Source organism: Enhydra lutris, unplaced genomic scaffold (genome assembly GCF_002288905.1).
Source record: "Enhydra lutris kenyoni isolate GAN:26980312 unplaced genomic scaffold, ASM228890v2 scaffoldscaffold10, whole genome shotgun sequence".
Taxonomy (NCBI): domain Eukaryota; kingdom Metazoa; phylum Chordata; class Mammalia; order Carnivora; family Mustelidae; genus Enhydra; species Enhydra lutris.
Genome location: NW_019154094.1, coordinates 4,984,939 through 5,003,432, shown reverse-complemented (window position 1 = coordinate 5,003,432; position 18,494 = coordinate 4,984,939). Strand labels below are relative to the sequence as shown.

General features: G+C 43.5%; 1 protein-coding gene across 1 annotated transcript; it reads left to right on the top strand.

Moving 5' to 3' along the window:
• The first annotated feature begins 17,498 nt into the window (after positions 1 to 17,498).
• On the top strand, positions 17,499 to 18,494 carry LOC111144216 (X-C motif chemokine receptor 1). The gene has a single exon (XM_022498427.1). The coding sequence runs from the start codon at positions 17,499 to 17,501 to the stop codon at positions 18,492 to 18,494; it is 996 nt and encodes a 331-aa protein (XP_022354135.1).

Sequence of the window (18,494 nt, the reverse complement as noted above, 5' to 3'; positions counted from 1 at the left end):
CTGAGCACTCTCTGGGCATTGTTTGAAGTACCTAACTCATTTACTTGATTTTTTTTTTTTTTAAAGATTTTATTTATTTATTTGACAGACAGAGATCAAAGGCAGGCAGAGAGGCAGGCAGAGAGAGGAAGGGAAGCAGGCTCCCTGCTGAGCAGAGAGCCTGATGTGGGGCTCGATCCCAGGACCCTGGGATCATGACCTGAGCCGAAGGCAGAGGCTTTAACACGCTGAGCCACCCAGGCGCCCCTCATTTACTTGATTTAATCCTTATTACAAGTCAGTGAAGTTGATGCTGACGATCTGCCATGCATACAGGGGACCAAATTTACATGAGGCACCAAAATTACATGGCCCCTGTATCCTGGGGTCTGAGTTTGAACCCTACAGTCCCACTCCAGAGCCCATGATACTAATCTCTACACTTCCTGACTTCCTTCTTCTGACCCACCTAGACACTTGTTACAAATGCAGAGGCCAGACCCGCCCCCGACAAAGAGCTTGTCTCTATAGACCTGAGCAGCGCCATGAGCCCCACGTAATGCAATTTCCACACTGACTTCCCACTGAGAAACAATGGCTGTGCCCTGGGAGCATCAAGGAATGTCCAAGACCTGACAAGCTGTGGCCCTGATGTGCCTGTCTTGCTGCATCACAAACACATTCTGTACTTACTCTTCTCCAAACTCTATGACCCCTACCAGGAATGCTGTCATCACCACCACCACCACCACCACCTACCCATGTGTGTTTGAAGAGCCATGAGGGGGTGAGAAGAGGGTAGACTTCCTGCTCAGAATGAGCTGGCAAATGCCCCTCGCCCCAGGGGCAGCCCCACACAACCCCTTCCAGAGGCCCTGGAGAGGCCAAGAGCCCTCAAGCTTCTTAAATGTCTGTTGAGTCCTTGGTACTGCAGAAGACCTTTGGAAGGTTCCATTCAGAACTCTTCACGCTGTCAGAGCACATCCGCCAGGCTCCAGTCCTCTCCCGCACCCCATGGCCACCCTCTGAAGCTCCTCACAGACAAATCCTGGTGACTCTAACAGGGCTTTGCTCCACCTGGGACAGGTCCAACAGGGCTGGCCCCAGCCAGCTGCCTATGCTTCCCCCACAGTGATGGTGAAACCCTCTAAGGAGGCTCGAGCATGGTCGGGTGGGCACAGCAGGCTTCAAAGGAAAAGGGCCTCCACCCAGGAGTCAGTGATTTCCTTGTCACCCAAGGTCAAAGGGGCCATCTGATGATGGGGCAGGTGACCCAGGACAACGCAGCTGTTGGAGCTCTGCCACAGAGCAAGGCAGGTCTGCACTTGGGGGATTTCCAGGTATTGTTACAAATGGAAGCTAAGTAGAAAAGGTAGCTCTCTGCAAGCCACATCAAAGGTAAGTTGGGGGGAGAGTTAGCAAGTCTTCTGGTGGTGACAATCCTCGAGGGAAACCCAACAGTGTGGGATGGGTGAAGGTGAGATGGAAAATCAACCTGGGGATTTCCCCCTAACCAATATTATGTATAATGACTCTTGCTTTGTAATGAAGTACCCAGATAGAGAGGCCAAAATAAGAGCTATTTAATTCTATCTCATAATTTTGTGGCTCAAGAATCTGAACAGGGTTTCTTTGGCATGTGGCTTCAACAGAGACCCCTTGGAACTATTGAGCTAGTCAGCGAGCTTCTCCAGGGCAGCTTCCCTCACAGGTCTGGCCCTCAGCAGAGAAGGCTGGACACCAGATGGCTGAGCTCAGTTGGAACTACCAGCATCACACATGCGGCCTCGCCAGCACGGTGGCCCCATGCAGCTGGACTCTGTAGATGATGGTTCAGGATGCCCAACAAGAGGGACCAAGCTGGAGGCAGCCAGGCTTCTTATAACCTAAAAATCCCAGAATGTCACTTCCAGCACATTCTGTGGGTCAAGCAAGTTACCTATACCAGCCCGCATTCAAGGAGAGGGGAATTAGGCTTCTCTTAATGGAAGGATCAGTAAAACATTTGCAACCATATTTAATCTCTTATACTACAAAAGCACAAGGAAAGACTTGCTAGGCTCATTGTGGGGATTTTTACTCCACACATGTTTGTTGAACTTCTAGTATGTTCCAGGCACTGTCCTAGGCCCTGGAAAGATAGAGCACAAACAAGACAGAAGATGCTCCTTGCCTTCATGGAGAGTATAGTCTAGAATAAAGTGTAGCAAATGGTTACACAGTGCTTGGCATGTGGTAGGCGCTCAGTAAATGTTGGCTATGGCATTATGATGATTAAACAAGTCATTATTGGATAAAAATGTTGCAATGAGTAGAGAAATGCCTTGGTACAAAAGAACACAATCAACAAAGAGCCTGACATGTTCAAGAGGGTGAAGTTTAAGCCAAGGAGGGGTGGTAATGAACTAGGAGAGAGGGAAGCAAGAGAGTCTTAATGCAGAGGAAGCATCATGCGTGGTGGAGTGCAGTGGGCAAGTGCGAGCGTGCATCAAAGGAGATTGGACTGGGATGGGTTACCCAAGGCTCTGAAGGTGAGTCTACCATTCATCCCTCCAGGTCTGCCTTTTACCTTCTGCCTGCATGGGCACCAAGCACCCAGTGGGAGACAGTCTGGAAGTTCCAACAGAGAGGTGGGTGGGCCTTCTGAATGCTGTCAGCCTCCTCATCCTGCTCCTTGCCCCAGACCCTATTCCTCCTGAGAGAAGGATGGCCCCATGCCAGACTTAAGACCCTCAGATGGCCCTTGAGCTTCTCCTCCCTTGGAATCTCAAAAGCGGATACCAAGTGAGGATCAGATGTACAGGAGATTTTGGGGGGGAAATGTGAAAGGATAAAGGGAGAGGGAGCAAGGGGTTGGCTGGGAGAGCCCTTAGACCACAATGCACATGCTTTCACCGGGAGACAAATGATTTTTTACTGAACCAGAAGTTGAGATGACCACTTTGGCCACTTTGGAATCTTCTTGCCTCTGGGTCAAAAAAGGTAGTTACTGTGCTGGCGGGGTGATTGATCCAGGCCCCCAAGAGGAAACTGATCTTCTACTGCACCAGAGAAGTAAAAAAGAATATGTCTGGAGTACAGGAGATCAGATCCCTTAGGGTGTCTCTTATCATGTATTACCAAGTCTTATGATTAAAGTCAGTGGGAAACCACAGCAACCCAATTCAAACAGAAATGCTAATGGTCCAGGTGTTAGGTATGAAGGTTTGGGTCACCCACTAGGCAAAGAACCACAACCAGCTAAGGGACTTGCTGAGGGCAAAGGGAATACGGAACAAGTAGTAGAAGAATATGGCTGTAAATGCAAGCTGTGACCATGTGACCAGATACAGAAATGAGAACTATCATTATTATGAATATTTCTTCCTTGTTTCATTATGAATATGTTTATGTACATATATAGGTTATATACACATATATTAAGCAAATATTTTTGTTTTCTTCCCTCTCTTGCTCTCTTGTCTGCTAACATAAGGTGTCATAATAATAATTAACTTTATATCGTGTATTCAAGTTACACAGGATCAAGGAAAAGAATGAATATCACCCAAGGACTTTGCAACCTGTCTGGGGGAAGAGTTACCATTTTTGCAGCTGTACGCAAGACAGTTGTAAGACGTCAGGTGAAAGTATGACTTTATGCTTATAAACGTATGCACATTTATCATTACAAATGTATATATCAGTAAGTGTACAACCACCTTACACGTACCTCAATTTTTACCAAAGGAAAAAACTTTGTGGAGGGGACACTGGTCATGGGTATTAAGGCCTCAGCCAAATGGAAGTGAAAAATGGCCAAGCACCCTTTCCTCTTTTTGGTAGAAGTAGGAAAGGAACTTGTAAACTGCATGTCCCATAGAAATGACAGCGTTCTTTACCACTCTGTCCCTGAACGTGGAAATCAGAGAAGTAATATTTTCTATCTGAAGTCAACTAGCAAAGTTGCTCTGTACAGGATGAGATCTGTGTGGACTGAACTCAGAGGATGTCTATAAATAGCAGGACCGGGTGTTTGAGTACCTAGTTCTCCTTCCAAGCAAAATGAACAACCAGGCGCGATGCTCAAAATTCTGCTTGCAGAGAGGATTTACCTTCATCCCTGTCATCCAGGGATGTCCCAAAGAGAGATGCCACCATTTGTGGGTGGTACCTGCATGTCACGCAGAACCAGCTGTAAACCAGACATGAGTTTTTTTCTTCTTCATTCAATGGGTCCTAGGGAACTGCTTGTGAGGTCATAGGTGTGTAGCTGGAGAGAGAAGGTAGTGTAGCAAGAATAAATAGGGGCCATGGGCATTTGAGCTAATTCCTCATATGACTTACTTTTGCCTTCAGGGACTGCCTGGGCCTCATCTCATAGGTACCACAACCATTTGATGACTTGGTGAGTCAGACATAGGTAGAAGGACTGCTTCTATTGGCAAAGAAGACTCAGGAGGATTTAGGGATTCTATACCCTCAGCTTCCTTGAGATCTTCCTATATGTCCCCATTCCAGTTATCAGAATCCCAGGACATCCCAGCCAATGCCCTCACTTTAACAGAAGACACCTTGTAGTACTGTGGACTTAATTTACATTGTAATTCAAACACTTGCAGGTTGAGAGTTGTTTGGTGTTCAGAAATCTCAGGCTTGTGGCTGTAGGAAATAGAGTTTCTTTAAGGATAGATACAGAAGTTTTCAGGCCATTTATGCAGAGTTTGAGCTGGTAAACAGAAGCCCGGAGCTCATCCTTTTCTTTGCCCTCTTTCTCATTATATACTTTAGTTTGACTAAAATGTCCTAAGATATCAAATACATGATCTCTAAAAACTTCTCCTGTATACGTATCTGATTAAGAGTATACATTAGGGGGCGCCTGGGTGGCTCAGTGGGTTAAAGCCTCTGCCTTCAGCTCAGGTCGTGATCCCAGGGTCCTGGGATCGAGCCCTGCACCGTCTCTCTGCTCAGCAGGGAGCCTGGTTCCCTTCCTCCTTCTCTGCCTGTCTTTCTGCCTACTTGTGATCTCTGTCAAATAAATAAATAAAATATCTTAAAAAAAATAAAAATAAAAAGAGTATACATTAGTGGGGCACCTGGGTGGCTCAGTCGGTTAAGCCTCTCATTCTTGATTCTGGCTCAAGTCATGATCTCAGGGTGGTGAGACTGAGCCCTGCATCAGGCTCTGCACTGGGCGTGGAGGCTGCTTAAGATTCTCTTTTTTCCTCCTCTCCTCCCCCTCCCACTTAGCTACTATTTTCTTGTTCTTTGACTGTGGGCAATTGACTTTACATCTGGGCCCCTCTGCTGGCTCATGGGTAAAATCTGAATATTGATAATGTCTTCTTCAGATTGTTGCTTGTGACAAGGTCAATACTTGCCAGAATGATAGTTGCTCCCTAAACAGATGTTTCTCTGTGTGTACCCTCCCACTGGATAGGTGAGAGTCCCAATTACCTTAGACACCTTGCAGTTATGGAATCAGAGTCTCCAGAAGGGTGTCTGAGGATCTCTATTTCCTTCTTGCTGGCTTGAGCTCCATGCTCCAGAAGACACCAAGGAATACAACTTAGGAGAAACTCTCTTTTTCCCACTCCAAGTTACAGATGCCTTCGTTACCTCATTTCTTTAGGTCAGCCATTCCAGCTTTTGGCTGATTATCAGCTCCTAAGATTCACCTGAAGAGTCATGTATATAGACCACTGCTTTAGACCGGCCAGTGCTCCCTAGGATGAACCAGGAGAACTGTGGGTCACTCACCTCCACAGGGAGGAGAAGGCAAGATGTCATCATGACTCGGTATTTGTTGTTGCTGACTCAGCAAAAGGGGGACACCCCTGCATGTTATGCTAATAATGAATACTTGTGGAGAAATTATAAAAAGAAGATTCTATTGATGTGGCTTCTTGAGAGGCTAAAAATCTCTAGATTGTGACTTCAAGCAAAAATAACATGTGTGTAAATGTCCATACTTGATTGTGTTTCTTTTTTATTTGACAGATAGAGATCACAAGTAGGCAGAGAGAGAGAGAGAGGAGGAAGCAAGCTCCCTGCCGAGCAGAGAGCCCGATGCGGGGCTCGATCCCAGGACCCTGAGATCATGACCTGAGCTGAAGGCAGAGGCTTTAATCCACTGAGCCACCCAGGCACCCCTTGATTGTGTTTCTAAAAGGACACTTTAGAAGGGAACACAAGAAATTAATACAAGTGTTTGGGGCATGGGACAGATTGACAGTAAGATTTTTGCACTGCATACATTTGTGGTTTTTTTAAGCTTTTTCACTATTCATTTGAAAATAATTTCAAACAGAAAAATTGGCAAGTGTAAGAACCATGCAAAGCGGCACTTCCAAACTCTTCTCACAGATTCACCTATTATTAACATTTTATCCCACAGGTGGTATCATGTGCATTCAGTCTGGACCTTCCTTTCTGAGTTATGTGAAAGGAAACTGTAGAACCTGTTACCCCTACATATTTCAGCGTGCACTTCCAAAGAATGGGAACATCCTTGTACATAACCACATTGCACTGACCAACATCAGTAGGCTCTGTGTTAACCTAGCCCTTGTATCTAATCTACTTATGGGTGTCCCGGCTTAGTTGGTCGATGCGATCATGTTCTTCATAACACTTTTTCCTCTAGCACAGGATCTCCCGGTCTAGGGCCACATGCTGCATTCAGCTGTCGTGTCCTTTACCTCCTTTAATCAGGAACTTCCTCAGCCTTCTTCACCTTTCTTGACATTGACATTTTTGAACAATAGAGCTCCCTGCTTTTTTAACAGGACATTCCTCACTTGGATCTATCTGATGATTCACCATCTTCAGATTCAGGTCATGCATCCCTGTCTGGATACTACAGGAGCCATATTGTGTTCTCCTCTGGACATTGTATCTGGAGGCACTTGACGTCCATCTGCCCTTCACTGGGGATGTTAAATCTGATCATTGGGTCAAAGTGTTGTCTGATTTCTCTGCTATACAATTACTATTGCTGTCTTTGTAACTAATGAGTAGTCTGTGTGGAAACCATTCAGAACCATGCAGATATCCTGTGCCTCATCAAAAATGCCCAATCCATTGGGAAAATTGGAAGGGGAGGTGAACCATAAGAGACTATGGACTCTGAAAAAAAACCTGAGGGTCTTGAAGGTGCGGGGGGTGGGAGGTTGGGGGAACAAGGTGGTGGGTATTAGGGAGGGCACGTATTGCATGGAGCACTGGGTGTGGTGCAAAAACAATGAATATTGTTACGCTGAAAAGAAATTTTTAAAAAATGGGGAAAAAAAAGCCCAATCCTAGAATTAGCAACCATTGGAGGTTCTTCCCTGAATTAGCCTTCTCTCTGATGGCTGTACAGTGATCTTCCAACCCCAACTCCACCTCCACAGTTACCTAGTGACCTCTCCCATAAGCAGAGCCCTCCCCACTCACCTATTTACTTACCTACTTATTATTAATACAGAGACGTGAATTCCTGTGTTTTTCAATATAGATCTTTGATTTTTTTTTTAAGATTTTATTTATTTGACAGAGAGAGACACAGCTAGAAAGGGAATGCAAGCAGGGGGAGTGAGAGAGGGAGAAGCAGGCTTCCTGCTGAGTGGGGAGCCCGATACGGGGCTCAATCGCAGGACCCCGGGATCATGACCTGAGCCAAACTTAATGGTTAAGCCACTTAGACACTTAATGACTGAGCCACCCAGGCACCCCTGGATCTTTGATTTTGATCTGTGATCCACATTAACTCCTGTGACTCTATTACCTATTCAATGACAATAATAAGATAAATTTAATTTTTAAAAATAACTTTGAGGCACCATTGTGCAGTGACATACTGTGACCTTCATGGAGTCATGTCTTCCTATAACTCTTGAAGCTAAGACTATTTAATTTCCTCCCAAAGATCTAACTTTGCTTTGGACTCTGGCATAACTAGAGGGACCCCAAGCTCTCTAGCCTCAGTTTCAAATAAGATCATGCTAACCTCAAAATCCAGATTACAATGGCTCTGGCACACACTCCACTCCCCTGCCCCCCAGGACTTCAGAACCATCCTCCCCACCCCCCAAAGCCAACTTCAGTTAATGATGAGGTTCCTGAAGTGGTCTCCTGTGTTGTCATCCACAAACTGTGGTGCTCATCCCTTCTAACCCTTCCATGAGATCCTTGGCCTCTGTGGCTACTCAAGGTGGCCCTCTTCACTTCCATGACTGAAGATGTTCCCCATGAATGTACCACCCAGTGAGGCCAGGATGCACTTCCAAGGGCTCTTACAGCTTCAAGACCTTTGATGTACATACGCTTATGCCTGGTCTCATGTGTATGGTCTCAAACAGAATCATCTATCTTATACTTGGCCCAGTTAGATTATGGGAACCAGGGGATCTAGAGTCAGCAGTTCCTGTTACAGAATTTAATTCCTGCCAAGAGTCCCACTCTGATGCTGATGCCAAAGACCTCTGTTGATGCTGGTCTCTGCCCTGAATTTCACTTCCCCACAGATGGGTCCAGACCCGAACTGTGGTAACCAGGCCTCTGTCCACTTTGGGCTGTACCCAAGATTGGACTTCCCCTTCTGTCCGTCCAGTCTGCACGAGGCTGGAACTCAGTTCCACCTTCATCCAGCCTGAGCAGTATTTTAGAACTTTCTGTTTAAGGCAAAACCATTACTTCTTTTTCACACTAAAACCAAACATGAGGAATTGTGAACTCCTTAGTTTCAAATTGTGGCTTCATATTTAGGGAATAAACATTTGTTAAACACTTCCTATATGAGTCCTCTCAATAATTACCTACTTTGGCAAAGAGCAATCACACACACCCATAATTGGCCAATAAAGCTGTGGGAAAAAATGTCTAGCTAAAAATAATATATAGTTTGAATCAAAACAACAGGATACTTCTCTACTCCTTTCAAAATGACTAAAACTTTTAAAGCTAGTAACATCCAATTTTGACCAGGTACATGGAAATGGGGACATTTGTACACTATTGTGGAAATGTAAATAAATACCACCTCCATAGAGGGCAATCTGGCAATATGCACCAAAATGTAAAATTCACATACATTTTCACATACACAAAATGTAAAATTCACATATGACTCAGAAATCCACCACTTCTGAAAAATCCATCCCATAGAAATATCAATATAGTGCATTAAAGGTATAGCTTCAGGGATGTTCCCTGTATCATTGGGATAATTTTAAAACTTGGAAGCAAACCGGGCGTCCATTGACAGGAAAGTAGGTAAAATATGGCACCACAATGTGGTGGAACCCTTTTCAATTGCTAAAATAAAATGGGCTTGGAAAGATGTTCGTGCCACTTTGCTTAAAGGAAAAAGGATATATCAGTGGGCATAATATGATCCCATTTTTGTAGAGAAAATCAATAAAACCAACGGTGGTTCTTTGAAAATTTTGATACAATCAATAAGTGTCGAGTCAAACTAAGAAAGAGAGGATTCAAATTACTATTATCAGAAACAAAAGAGGAGACATCACTACAAACTACATCAACATTAAAAAGTAATAGGGGAATATTACAAACAGTACTATGCTCACAAATTTGATAACCTATGGACCAATTCCTTCAAATATACAACCTGTCAAAACTCACACAAGAAGAAACAGATAATGTGAATAGGCTTCTATCTCCTAAGAAATTGAATCAACAATTAATAACTCTCCAACACAGAAATCACCAGACCACATGGCCTGTAGGTGAATTCTACCAAACATTTAAAGAAGAAATTACATCTATTTCCTATAATCTCTTTCAGAAGATAGAAGCAGAAGGAACACTTCCAAACTCATCCTGTGAGGCCAGCATTATCCTAATATAATTTATCACAAGAATTAAAAATGTATATATAAATGGGTCTTCATCAAAATTAAAGACTTTTGTGTATGAAAGGACACTCTCAACAAATTTAAAAAGTTCTCACAAAATGGGAAAAGTTATTTGCAAATCATATATCTGAGAAGACTCTAGTATCCAGAATATATAATGCTTACAATTTTATAATAAAAAGCCAAATAACCCAAACTTGAGAAAGGGGAAGTTTCTGCATGGATACTTCTCAAGGAAATACCCAAAGGACCAATAAGCATATGAAAAGATACTTAACATTGTTATCCATGAAAGATATGTACATCAAAATCATGGTGAGCTACCATTTCATACTCTGTAATTTAAAAAGGAAACAAAGAGAAAAAATGAACAAGTGTTGGTGAAGAAAGGGGGAAACTGGGGCCCTCATGCACTGTTGGTGGGAAAGCAAAATGGTACAGCTCTGTGAAAAGCAGTCTGGCAGTACCCCCAGAAAGTTTAAACATAGAGTCACCATATACCCCTGCAATTCCACTCTTGGGTATATAGGCAAGAGAACTGAAAATACATGTCCACACAAAAACTTGTCCATGAATGTTCAGGGCAGCATTATCCATAATAACCCCAAAGTGGAAACAACCCAAATGTCCCTCAGCTGATGAATAGGTAAATGAAATGTGGTGTATCCATACAGTGGAATAGTATTCAACCGCAAAATGGGAGGAAGTAGTGATACACCCCAGAATATGGATGAGCCTTCAAAACATTATACTCCATGAAAGAGGCCAGTCACCGAAGGTCACATAGTTTAAGATTTCACCCAGATGAAAAGTCCAGAATAGGCAAAACCATAAGGACAGCAAGTAGATTAGTGGTTGCTGGGGGGATGGAGGGAAATGGGTTGACTGCTAACAAGTATGGGATTTTTCTTGGGGAGGCTGGAAATGTTCCGGAATTGAATAGCAAAGATGCTTGTAAATACTATGAATATGTTAAACACTACAGAATTCTACAATTTAAAGTAGTAAATTTTTTGTTCCATGAATGTTATCTCAATTTAAAATCATCATCATTGGGGGTCCTGGGTGGTTCAGTCAGTTAAGCATCTACCTTTGGCTCAGGTCATGGTCTCAGGGTCCTGGGATCAAGCTCCGCATCCGGTTCCCTGCTCATCGGAGAGCCTGCTTCTCTCTCTCCCTCTGCTGCTCCCCCTGCTCGTGTACTCAAGCGCTCTCTCTGTCAAATAAATAAATAATAAAATAATAAAATAAAATCGTCATTGCCAACATCATACATAACTGTATGTTAATAAATATAAATTTTACTAAAATACAGATGCAACTTTTTAAAAATTTATCCTTTAGGATTCCTTGCAACTCCAAAATTACCTGACCCTTTTCTCAGGGGGACCCAGGGGCCCAGATGACCCTTAAGTTGTGAACCACACCTGCCTTTGGAGATAGGTCAGGTGATCAGCAATGGGGCCAGTTCTGACTGGATGGCTTGGGTTGGAGTCGGGAGATTGAAGGTGGGTCAATCCGGGAAGCCAGGAGAGGGAGAGGAGGGATTAGTCAAGGCTCCCTGCCTCCATCTGAGACTAGACGCAACTGCAACCGTCTTCCCTTTAACCTTCTGGGCAGGGCAGTGTTTCAGTTTCTTGGAGCACAATATGCAGCAGAGAAGTGCCATTTCTCCCTCAAGACGCATCTAAAGAGGTGTAGATCTAGGTGAGTTCCTTTACAAACATTTCTAACTTATGTTTTCCTCTGATGTTAATAGCAGGTACCAGGTGGGCATGAGAATCAACAGGAGAGCTAGTAAATATGCAGAGTCCTGACCCCTACTTCCAGAGCCTCTGAGGCCCTATGGTCTGCGGATTTCCCTAAATCTGCATTGCTAAACACCTGGTCCAAGCACTTTGAGTAGACCTATCATGTACAAGTTTTTCTTTTCCCTCTGCTGAAGAAAGAAAGTATAGGGGGTTATCTGGTGCCTAGCCTTTAGGTCAGGCATTATTATCAGTGGTTGGATAATTTAGATCTGTGTTTCTCGATTCAGAAGCGTATTGTAGACTGGAAGGCTAACTTTGATCTTTTGGGGTTGAGCAAGCAGAGACAGGGAGGAAGGACAATGACAGGCAAAAGGGGACCGGGCTCCTAGAATATAACTCACAGTGGTTTGGGGTTTGGCACCATTTTCCCTTGTGCATCCCCAAGACCTCCCAACCCCAGACCAGAAGCGCCTATGATATTTTATGCATAGGAATGAATAACCACCAGAAGAGTGAAATAGCTTTTGTAGATGTCCAATATCCCTTTAATTTCTGATTTGCTCAGAGTTTACATCATGAATGGGTATGGGGTTCTGTCAAATACTTTTCTGCATTGATCAAAAAGTGTCATGTAGCTTTTGTCTTTATTCTGTCAATATGGTGACAAATTGCTTGATTTTTAAAAAGATTTTACTTTTTTTTCAAAAGAGAGAGACAGCAAGTGAATTGAGGAGCAGAGGGATAAGCAGACTCTCTGCTGAGCAGGGACTCCGATGCAGGGTTCAATCTTAGAACCCTGAGAACATGACCTGACCCAAAAGCAGACGCTTAACCAACTGAGCCACTGAGGTGCCCCAAATTACTTGATTTTTCAAATGTTAAACCATTCTCATATTTCTGGAATAAACAGCACGTTGTTGTTGATGTATAATCCTTTTAAAGTATATTGCTGGATTTGACACGCTAACACTTGTTTAAGGAATTTTTGTGTCTATATTGATGAGTGATACTGGTTTCTGTAGTTTCCTTTATTGTGATGTTTTTGTCTGGTTTTGGTATCAGGATGATGCTGGCCTCCTGAAATGATTTGAGAAGTGTTCTGTACTGTACCTCAGATTGTTTGAAAAAGATTGGTATTATTTCTTCCTTAGAAGTTTGACAGAATGCATGAGAAAAAAATCATCTAGTTCCGGAGTTTTCTTTGTGAGAAAGTTTTTTTTATAGTTAATTAAATTTCTCTAATAAAGGTAGGACTTCACAGATTTGCTGTATCACCTCTTGTCAGCTTTGGTAGGTTGAATTTTCAAAGAAATGTGTCCATTTTATTTAAGTTGCTGTATCTAATGTAAAATTGATCATAATATTTCTTTGTTAGTCACTTAAATCTACAAGATCTGTAGCAATGCCCATTCTTCCATACCTGCTACCCAGAATTTGTGTCCTCTCTCTTTATGTTCTCAATCTAACTAGAGTTCTATTACGTTTTTAAAAACTTTTTCCAACAACTGGTTTTGGTTATGTACATTTCCTCTCTTTGTATTCCCTATTTTTTATTTCTTCTTTTATCTGTATTTCCTTCCTTCTAATTCCTTTGGGTTTAATTTGCTCTTTTGTTCCCCTAGCTTCTGAGTCATTGATTTTAGATCACTAATTTTAGACCTTTCTTTTTTCCAATATAAGCATTTAAAGGTATACATTTCTGAGTATGCTTTGGTTGTGTGCCATGAATTTTGATATGTGTTATTTTCGTTATTATTTGGTTCCAAATATTTTACAATTTGCCTTTGATTTTTTTTCCTTTGACTCAGATTCTTTAGAAATATGTCGTTTTACTTCCAAATTATTTTGGCTTTCCCAGATATCTTATTGTTATTTGTTTCCACTTCCTTTTGGGCCTTTCATATAGTGTCTTTCTCTTCCGAGATCCATCTTTCCATTCATTAGGGATATATTTTCCTTTAGTCCTTTAGTCCCTTGAGCACAGTGAAGAGAGTTGCATTTCCATGCTTATTTCATGAATTCCAACATCTGGGTCATCTCAGGGTCAGTTTCCTGATGGGGTTTTTTCCTTTTGAGGGTGGACCATGTTCTCCTATTTCTCCACATGCAGAGTGATGTATTGTAGCCTGATCATTACAGATGCTATGCTGTGCAGACCAGATTCTGTTTTATTCTTTTGAAAAGTAATCATTGTTTTATTTATTGTTTGTTCTATCACCCAAATAAAGTGGCCAGCTCGGACTCTAAACTCTGCCTCCCATGAAGTAGGCAGCAGCTCAATTTCAGTTCACCGCCTCCGCATTCACAGGGGCATTCGTGGTTCAGAGGTCAGCCAAACATTTGGGCAGAGTAAACACACAGATCCTGGGGTTCTCACTATCTAACCCTTTCCTCTCTGCGATGTCACCTCATCCCCTCTCCAGTGGCTGTGATTGCCCTAAGCTCAGCCCTCTAGTTTTTCAAGACCAAAAAATTGTGACTTTGCTACTGGAATTTTAGCTGCCCCTTATGACGGGCTCCTGCACGGACGCCAAAGCCAAAAAATGGGAATCCCACCTGTGCCATTCAGTTGCTCTCGTTTTTCAAATGGCTGGTCCCTTCCAGTATTCACCATCTTTTGGTTGCTCAATAGTGCCCAGAGGAAGGTTTTGGGGTTTGGTTTTGGTTTCTTTCCCAGGGTTTATAGTTCTTATCTATGGAATGGTTGGTCAAATCTTAGCTTACTCAAATATTATTGAGAAATGAAACCCACTTATGTTATCTTTTCCATGGTAAATAATTCAGTACCAGGCAAAGCAGGAACTAGAAAGTCCTCTTAACAACCCATTCAAGCTGCATTATTCAGGACCACAGATCTGGAAAAAAACTAGATAAAGAGGGAGAAATGGAAGTTGAGTGATTGGCCATTGGCTCCCTGTCATCCCAGACTAGCCCGAGGACTTCCTTTATTCTGGAGAGTTGAGGAGAAAATGTGAACTCCACTCAACGTAGAGAGCTGTGATTATCTTATCTTGGCGATGCAACACAAATCATCAGCCAAGGAAGCCAAACCAGCTCTCCGTTGTTTTGTTCTGTGTTCATGAGATATGTTACAACACTGAGATTTGTCAAGCTACTTGTTTTTAGTAAATTGCAATAAAAGAGGGACAAGATATCTTCTTTGTCAGGATAAGTCACTTAATTTTGAGAAATTTATAACCACGCAGCTGGGCTGATGATATTAAGAAGATGGGTCAGCTTACACTGGCCCTAGGTCAGGAGAAGATAAGAGCCAAGCAGCAGACTTTGGGGTCACCTGTATGATATGAGGGGTGCTTATAAGGCCCCATCCCAAAATATCTGCATTTCCAACTCATCACAATACAGGAAATCCCAGACATTTGTATGATTTCTAATTTCCTTCTAAACTATAAGCCTCTTATAGATAGAGACTATTTATTAGTTATGTTTCCACCCAAAAGCCCAGCATCTGTCACAGGGCCTGGCATATGTCAGAAGTCATCAAACATAATTGGATTGAATCAGATGAGCTCCTCTTTAAAATGTAGACTCCCACTTTCTAAATGTCAAAAAAAAATATGAAAAGACATGGACAGAATTAAAAGCTAAGAAGCACAACAGGTTGACAATACTAAAAAGTGCTCTTAAAAAATCATAAGGAAGGGGTGCCTGGGTGGCTCAGTGGGTTAAAGCCTCTGCCTTCGGCTCAGGTCATGACCCCAGGTGTTGGGATCGAGCCCCACATCAGGCTCTCTGCTCTGCGGGGAGCCTGCTTCCTCCTCTCTCTCTCTGCCTGCCTCTGCCTACTTGTAATCTCTGTCTGTCAAATAAATAAATAAAATATTTTAAAATTTTTTAAAAAATTAATAAGGAAAACATTATCAGTCCAAGCAGAAAAATGAACAAAATTCATAAATACTTTCAAAATAAGAAACATAAGTGGACAGTAAACATACAAAAGCTTATGTATTCCTCGTTGGGAATCAAAAGAATACAAAAGAAACCAACCATATGTAATATTTTCAACCATCTTCACTTTGGTGTTTGGAGACATGAATTGACTTACTACCTAAAATAGGACATGTCTGAGACGCCCCCTTTTATTCCTCCCATCCCAAACTAGGTAAGTGAGAAACTCGGGCTACTTTTTCCTTTCTCCTCCTCCAAGTACAAGACAGGAGAGCTTAGGTTTGGCTCCCGGCTGGGCTCTCCTTCCTGCTTACTGGCTTTATACTGTTGAAAAGGTCACTTCACCAGTCTGAGCCTTGGTTTCCTCTTCTATAAGGTGGGGTGGCTGTGCCTTATAGACAGTCGCAGGATGGAAGGAGCAGGTGAATAGCCTGTGCTAGTATAGTGCCTGGTACATAGTAGGTCATTAGATGGCTCTTACTTGATGCAGACAGCTCCTTCATCCAATATCCTGTCTTCCTTGCCAAAGGCCCGCCATCTTCACTCACCTCTTTCAAACAGAGTTCTGGCTCTTAAGTCACTCCCTCTCCTCTTCCTGGCCTTCAAGTCTCATAGTTTCCCAAACCTCACTAACTCAGAGGATTGAATCAGTGTGACTCCATACAGTTCTCTTAGCTACTCCCCTCCAACAGGGCACTTAGGTTATTGCCATTTGTTTGTCTCTATAGGATGTTCTGTAAAACCAAACTCCCTAGTGAGGCAGCCTTCTGCTCAGAGAGTTAATCTTCTGTGTTGGCAAGTGTGTGAACCAGCCTGACGCCATCTTGGACAAATCTGCCATGATGACCGCTCTGTGACCTGGAGCCCTCTTGAGCACAGTCCCCCCACATACCACCACAACCACCATTCTTTCCTTTTGTCTAACCACTTGCATAATAAATTACCCTTAAGTATATGCTTGGAACATAAAGGCCTTGATCTATTCTGGAGATACAACAATGACAGACAAATATTCTCAAACATTTCCTCCCAGTCGTCACCCATTATGCACTCCCCAGCCTCTAGGGCTACAAAATCAGGTGTTACAGGTGGTCTCGGAGTGCAGAGATACACTCATCTTGCAGCAACGCAAGACACACCTCTGTCCATAAGCCCCTTTAATAAGCCATTTCTTGGCAAGCTGGACTTTACTGACTTTTTTCTTTGGCCTCATGGCTCCTTTGACCTTTGGAGGTCACTCTGCATATACTTCCCTTTCAGGGGACATCTGTGTTGGTGACGATTGGGTCTCCCAGAATCTCAGTGTTCATCGTAGTCTTGAGGTTATTTCACACCTGAGTTCACATGAGAGATGTTTCCTCCTTTCTTTTTAGACCTGTTTCAAGAGACAGCAAGTTTCCTGAACAATCCTGATATCAAAATTTCTGTACTTTATGGAAGAAAGGAAAGGAGGGAGCAGAGGAAGTAAAGAAGGGAGGGACAAAGGGAGAGACAAAGGGAAGGAGGCCAGGAGGCAGAGTAAATGCTCACTAGATATTTGCTAAATAAATGAAGGAACAATTTGGGGGTCATTAGCTCTGTTTTATAGATGACAACCTGAGGTTCAGAAAGGTTAGATAGCTTTCCCAGAAATATAGTAATGGGGCTCAAATTTGACCTCAGTTCTTTGAATCCAGTTCCATTGCTCTTCCTCATACACCTATGGGAAGAAGGGTCTAGCTTAGTGCTACTCAAATGCCAGTCTCCAAGGAGAAATGGGGTGTAGGACAGAATGCAAATGAATGCACTACTTCCTTCATCAGGAGAGCCTTGCTAAGAAAAAAATCCTGCCAAACTAAACAGAATGCTTAGTGACTTCGTGTTCTGGCAAAGTTCCTAGTCACCTTACAGTTAAATGACCACAGGTAGCTGGACCATGGACCACACACTTTTTCTGTAATGAGTCCTATGGATCCTAGCCTAACCACGTGGTCTGAAACTCTGCATCTCTGTCATTTCAGATGCTTTCTTTGTCTAGATGGAGCCCTCAGGCACCCCAGAGTCCACCACCCCTTTTGAATATGATCCTCAGAGCTTACTGTGTGAGAGCAAGACCTTTACCTTTGCCACCATCAGCACCACCATCCTGTACTTCCTGGTGTTCCTCCTCAGCCTGGTGGGCAACAGCCTGGTGTTGTGGGTCCTAGTGAAGTATGAGAGCCTGGAATCCCTCACCAATGTCTTCATCTTCAACCTGTGCCTCTCGGATCTGGCGTTCTCCTGCTTGTTGCCAGTGTGGATCATGGCGTACCACTGGGGCTGGCTGCTGGGGGACTTCCTCTGCAAGCTCTTCAGCATGATCTTCTCCATCAGCCTCTACAGCAGCATCTTCTTCCTGACCATCATGACTATCCACCGCTACCTGTCGGTGGTGAGGCCCCTCTCATCCCTGCGTGTCCACACCCTCCAGTGCCGTGTGCTGGTGACCATGGCTGTGTGGGCAACCAGCATCCTGTCCTCCATCCCCGATGCTATCTTCCACACAGTGCTTTCTTCACACTGTGTCTACTCAGAAAGGAAGGGGTTCCTAACCTCAGTCTACCAGCATAATGTCTTCTTCCTGCTCTCCATCGGGATTATCCTGTTCTGCTACGTGGAGATTCTCAAGACCCTGTTCCGCTCTCGGTCCAAACGGCGCCCTCGGACAGTCAGGCTTATATTCACCATCGTGACAGCCTACTTCCTTAGCTGGGTTCCCTACAACCTGGTCCTGTTTCTGCAGACACTGCTGAAACTTGAGGTCATCCAGAGCTGCGAGTTCAGCCAGCAGGTGGATTATGCCATACTCATCTGCCGCAACCTTGCCTTCTCCCACTGCTGCTTCAACCCAGTGCTCTACGTTTTTGTTGGGGTCAAGTTCCGCAGACATCTCAAAAGTCTGCTCCGGCACCTCTGGATCTGCAGGCAGCAGGCAGCCAGCATTCCTCATCACGCGGCAGGCTCCTTCAATTACGAGGGTGCCTCCTTCTATTGA

Coding starts and splice junctions, on each gene's coding strand:
- LOC111144216 (XM_022498427.1), top strand. CDS start 17,499: ATGGAGCCCTCAGGCACCCCAGAGTCCACCACCCCTTTTGAATATGAT.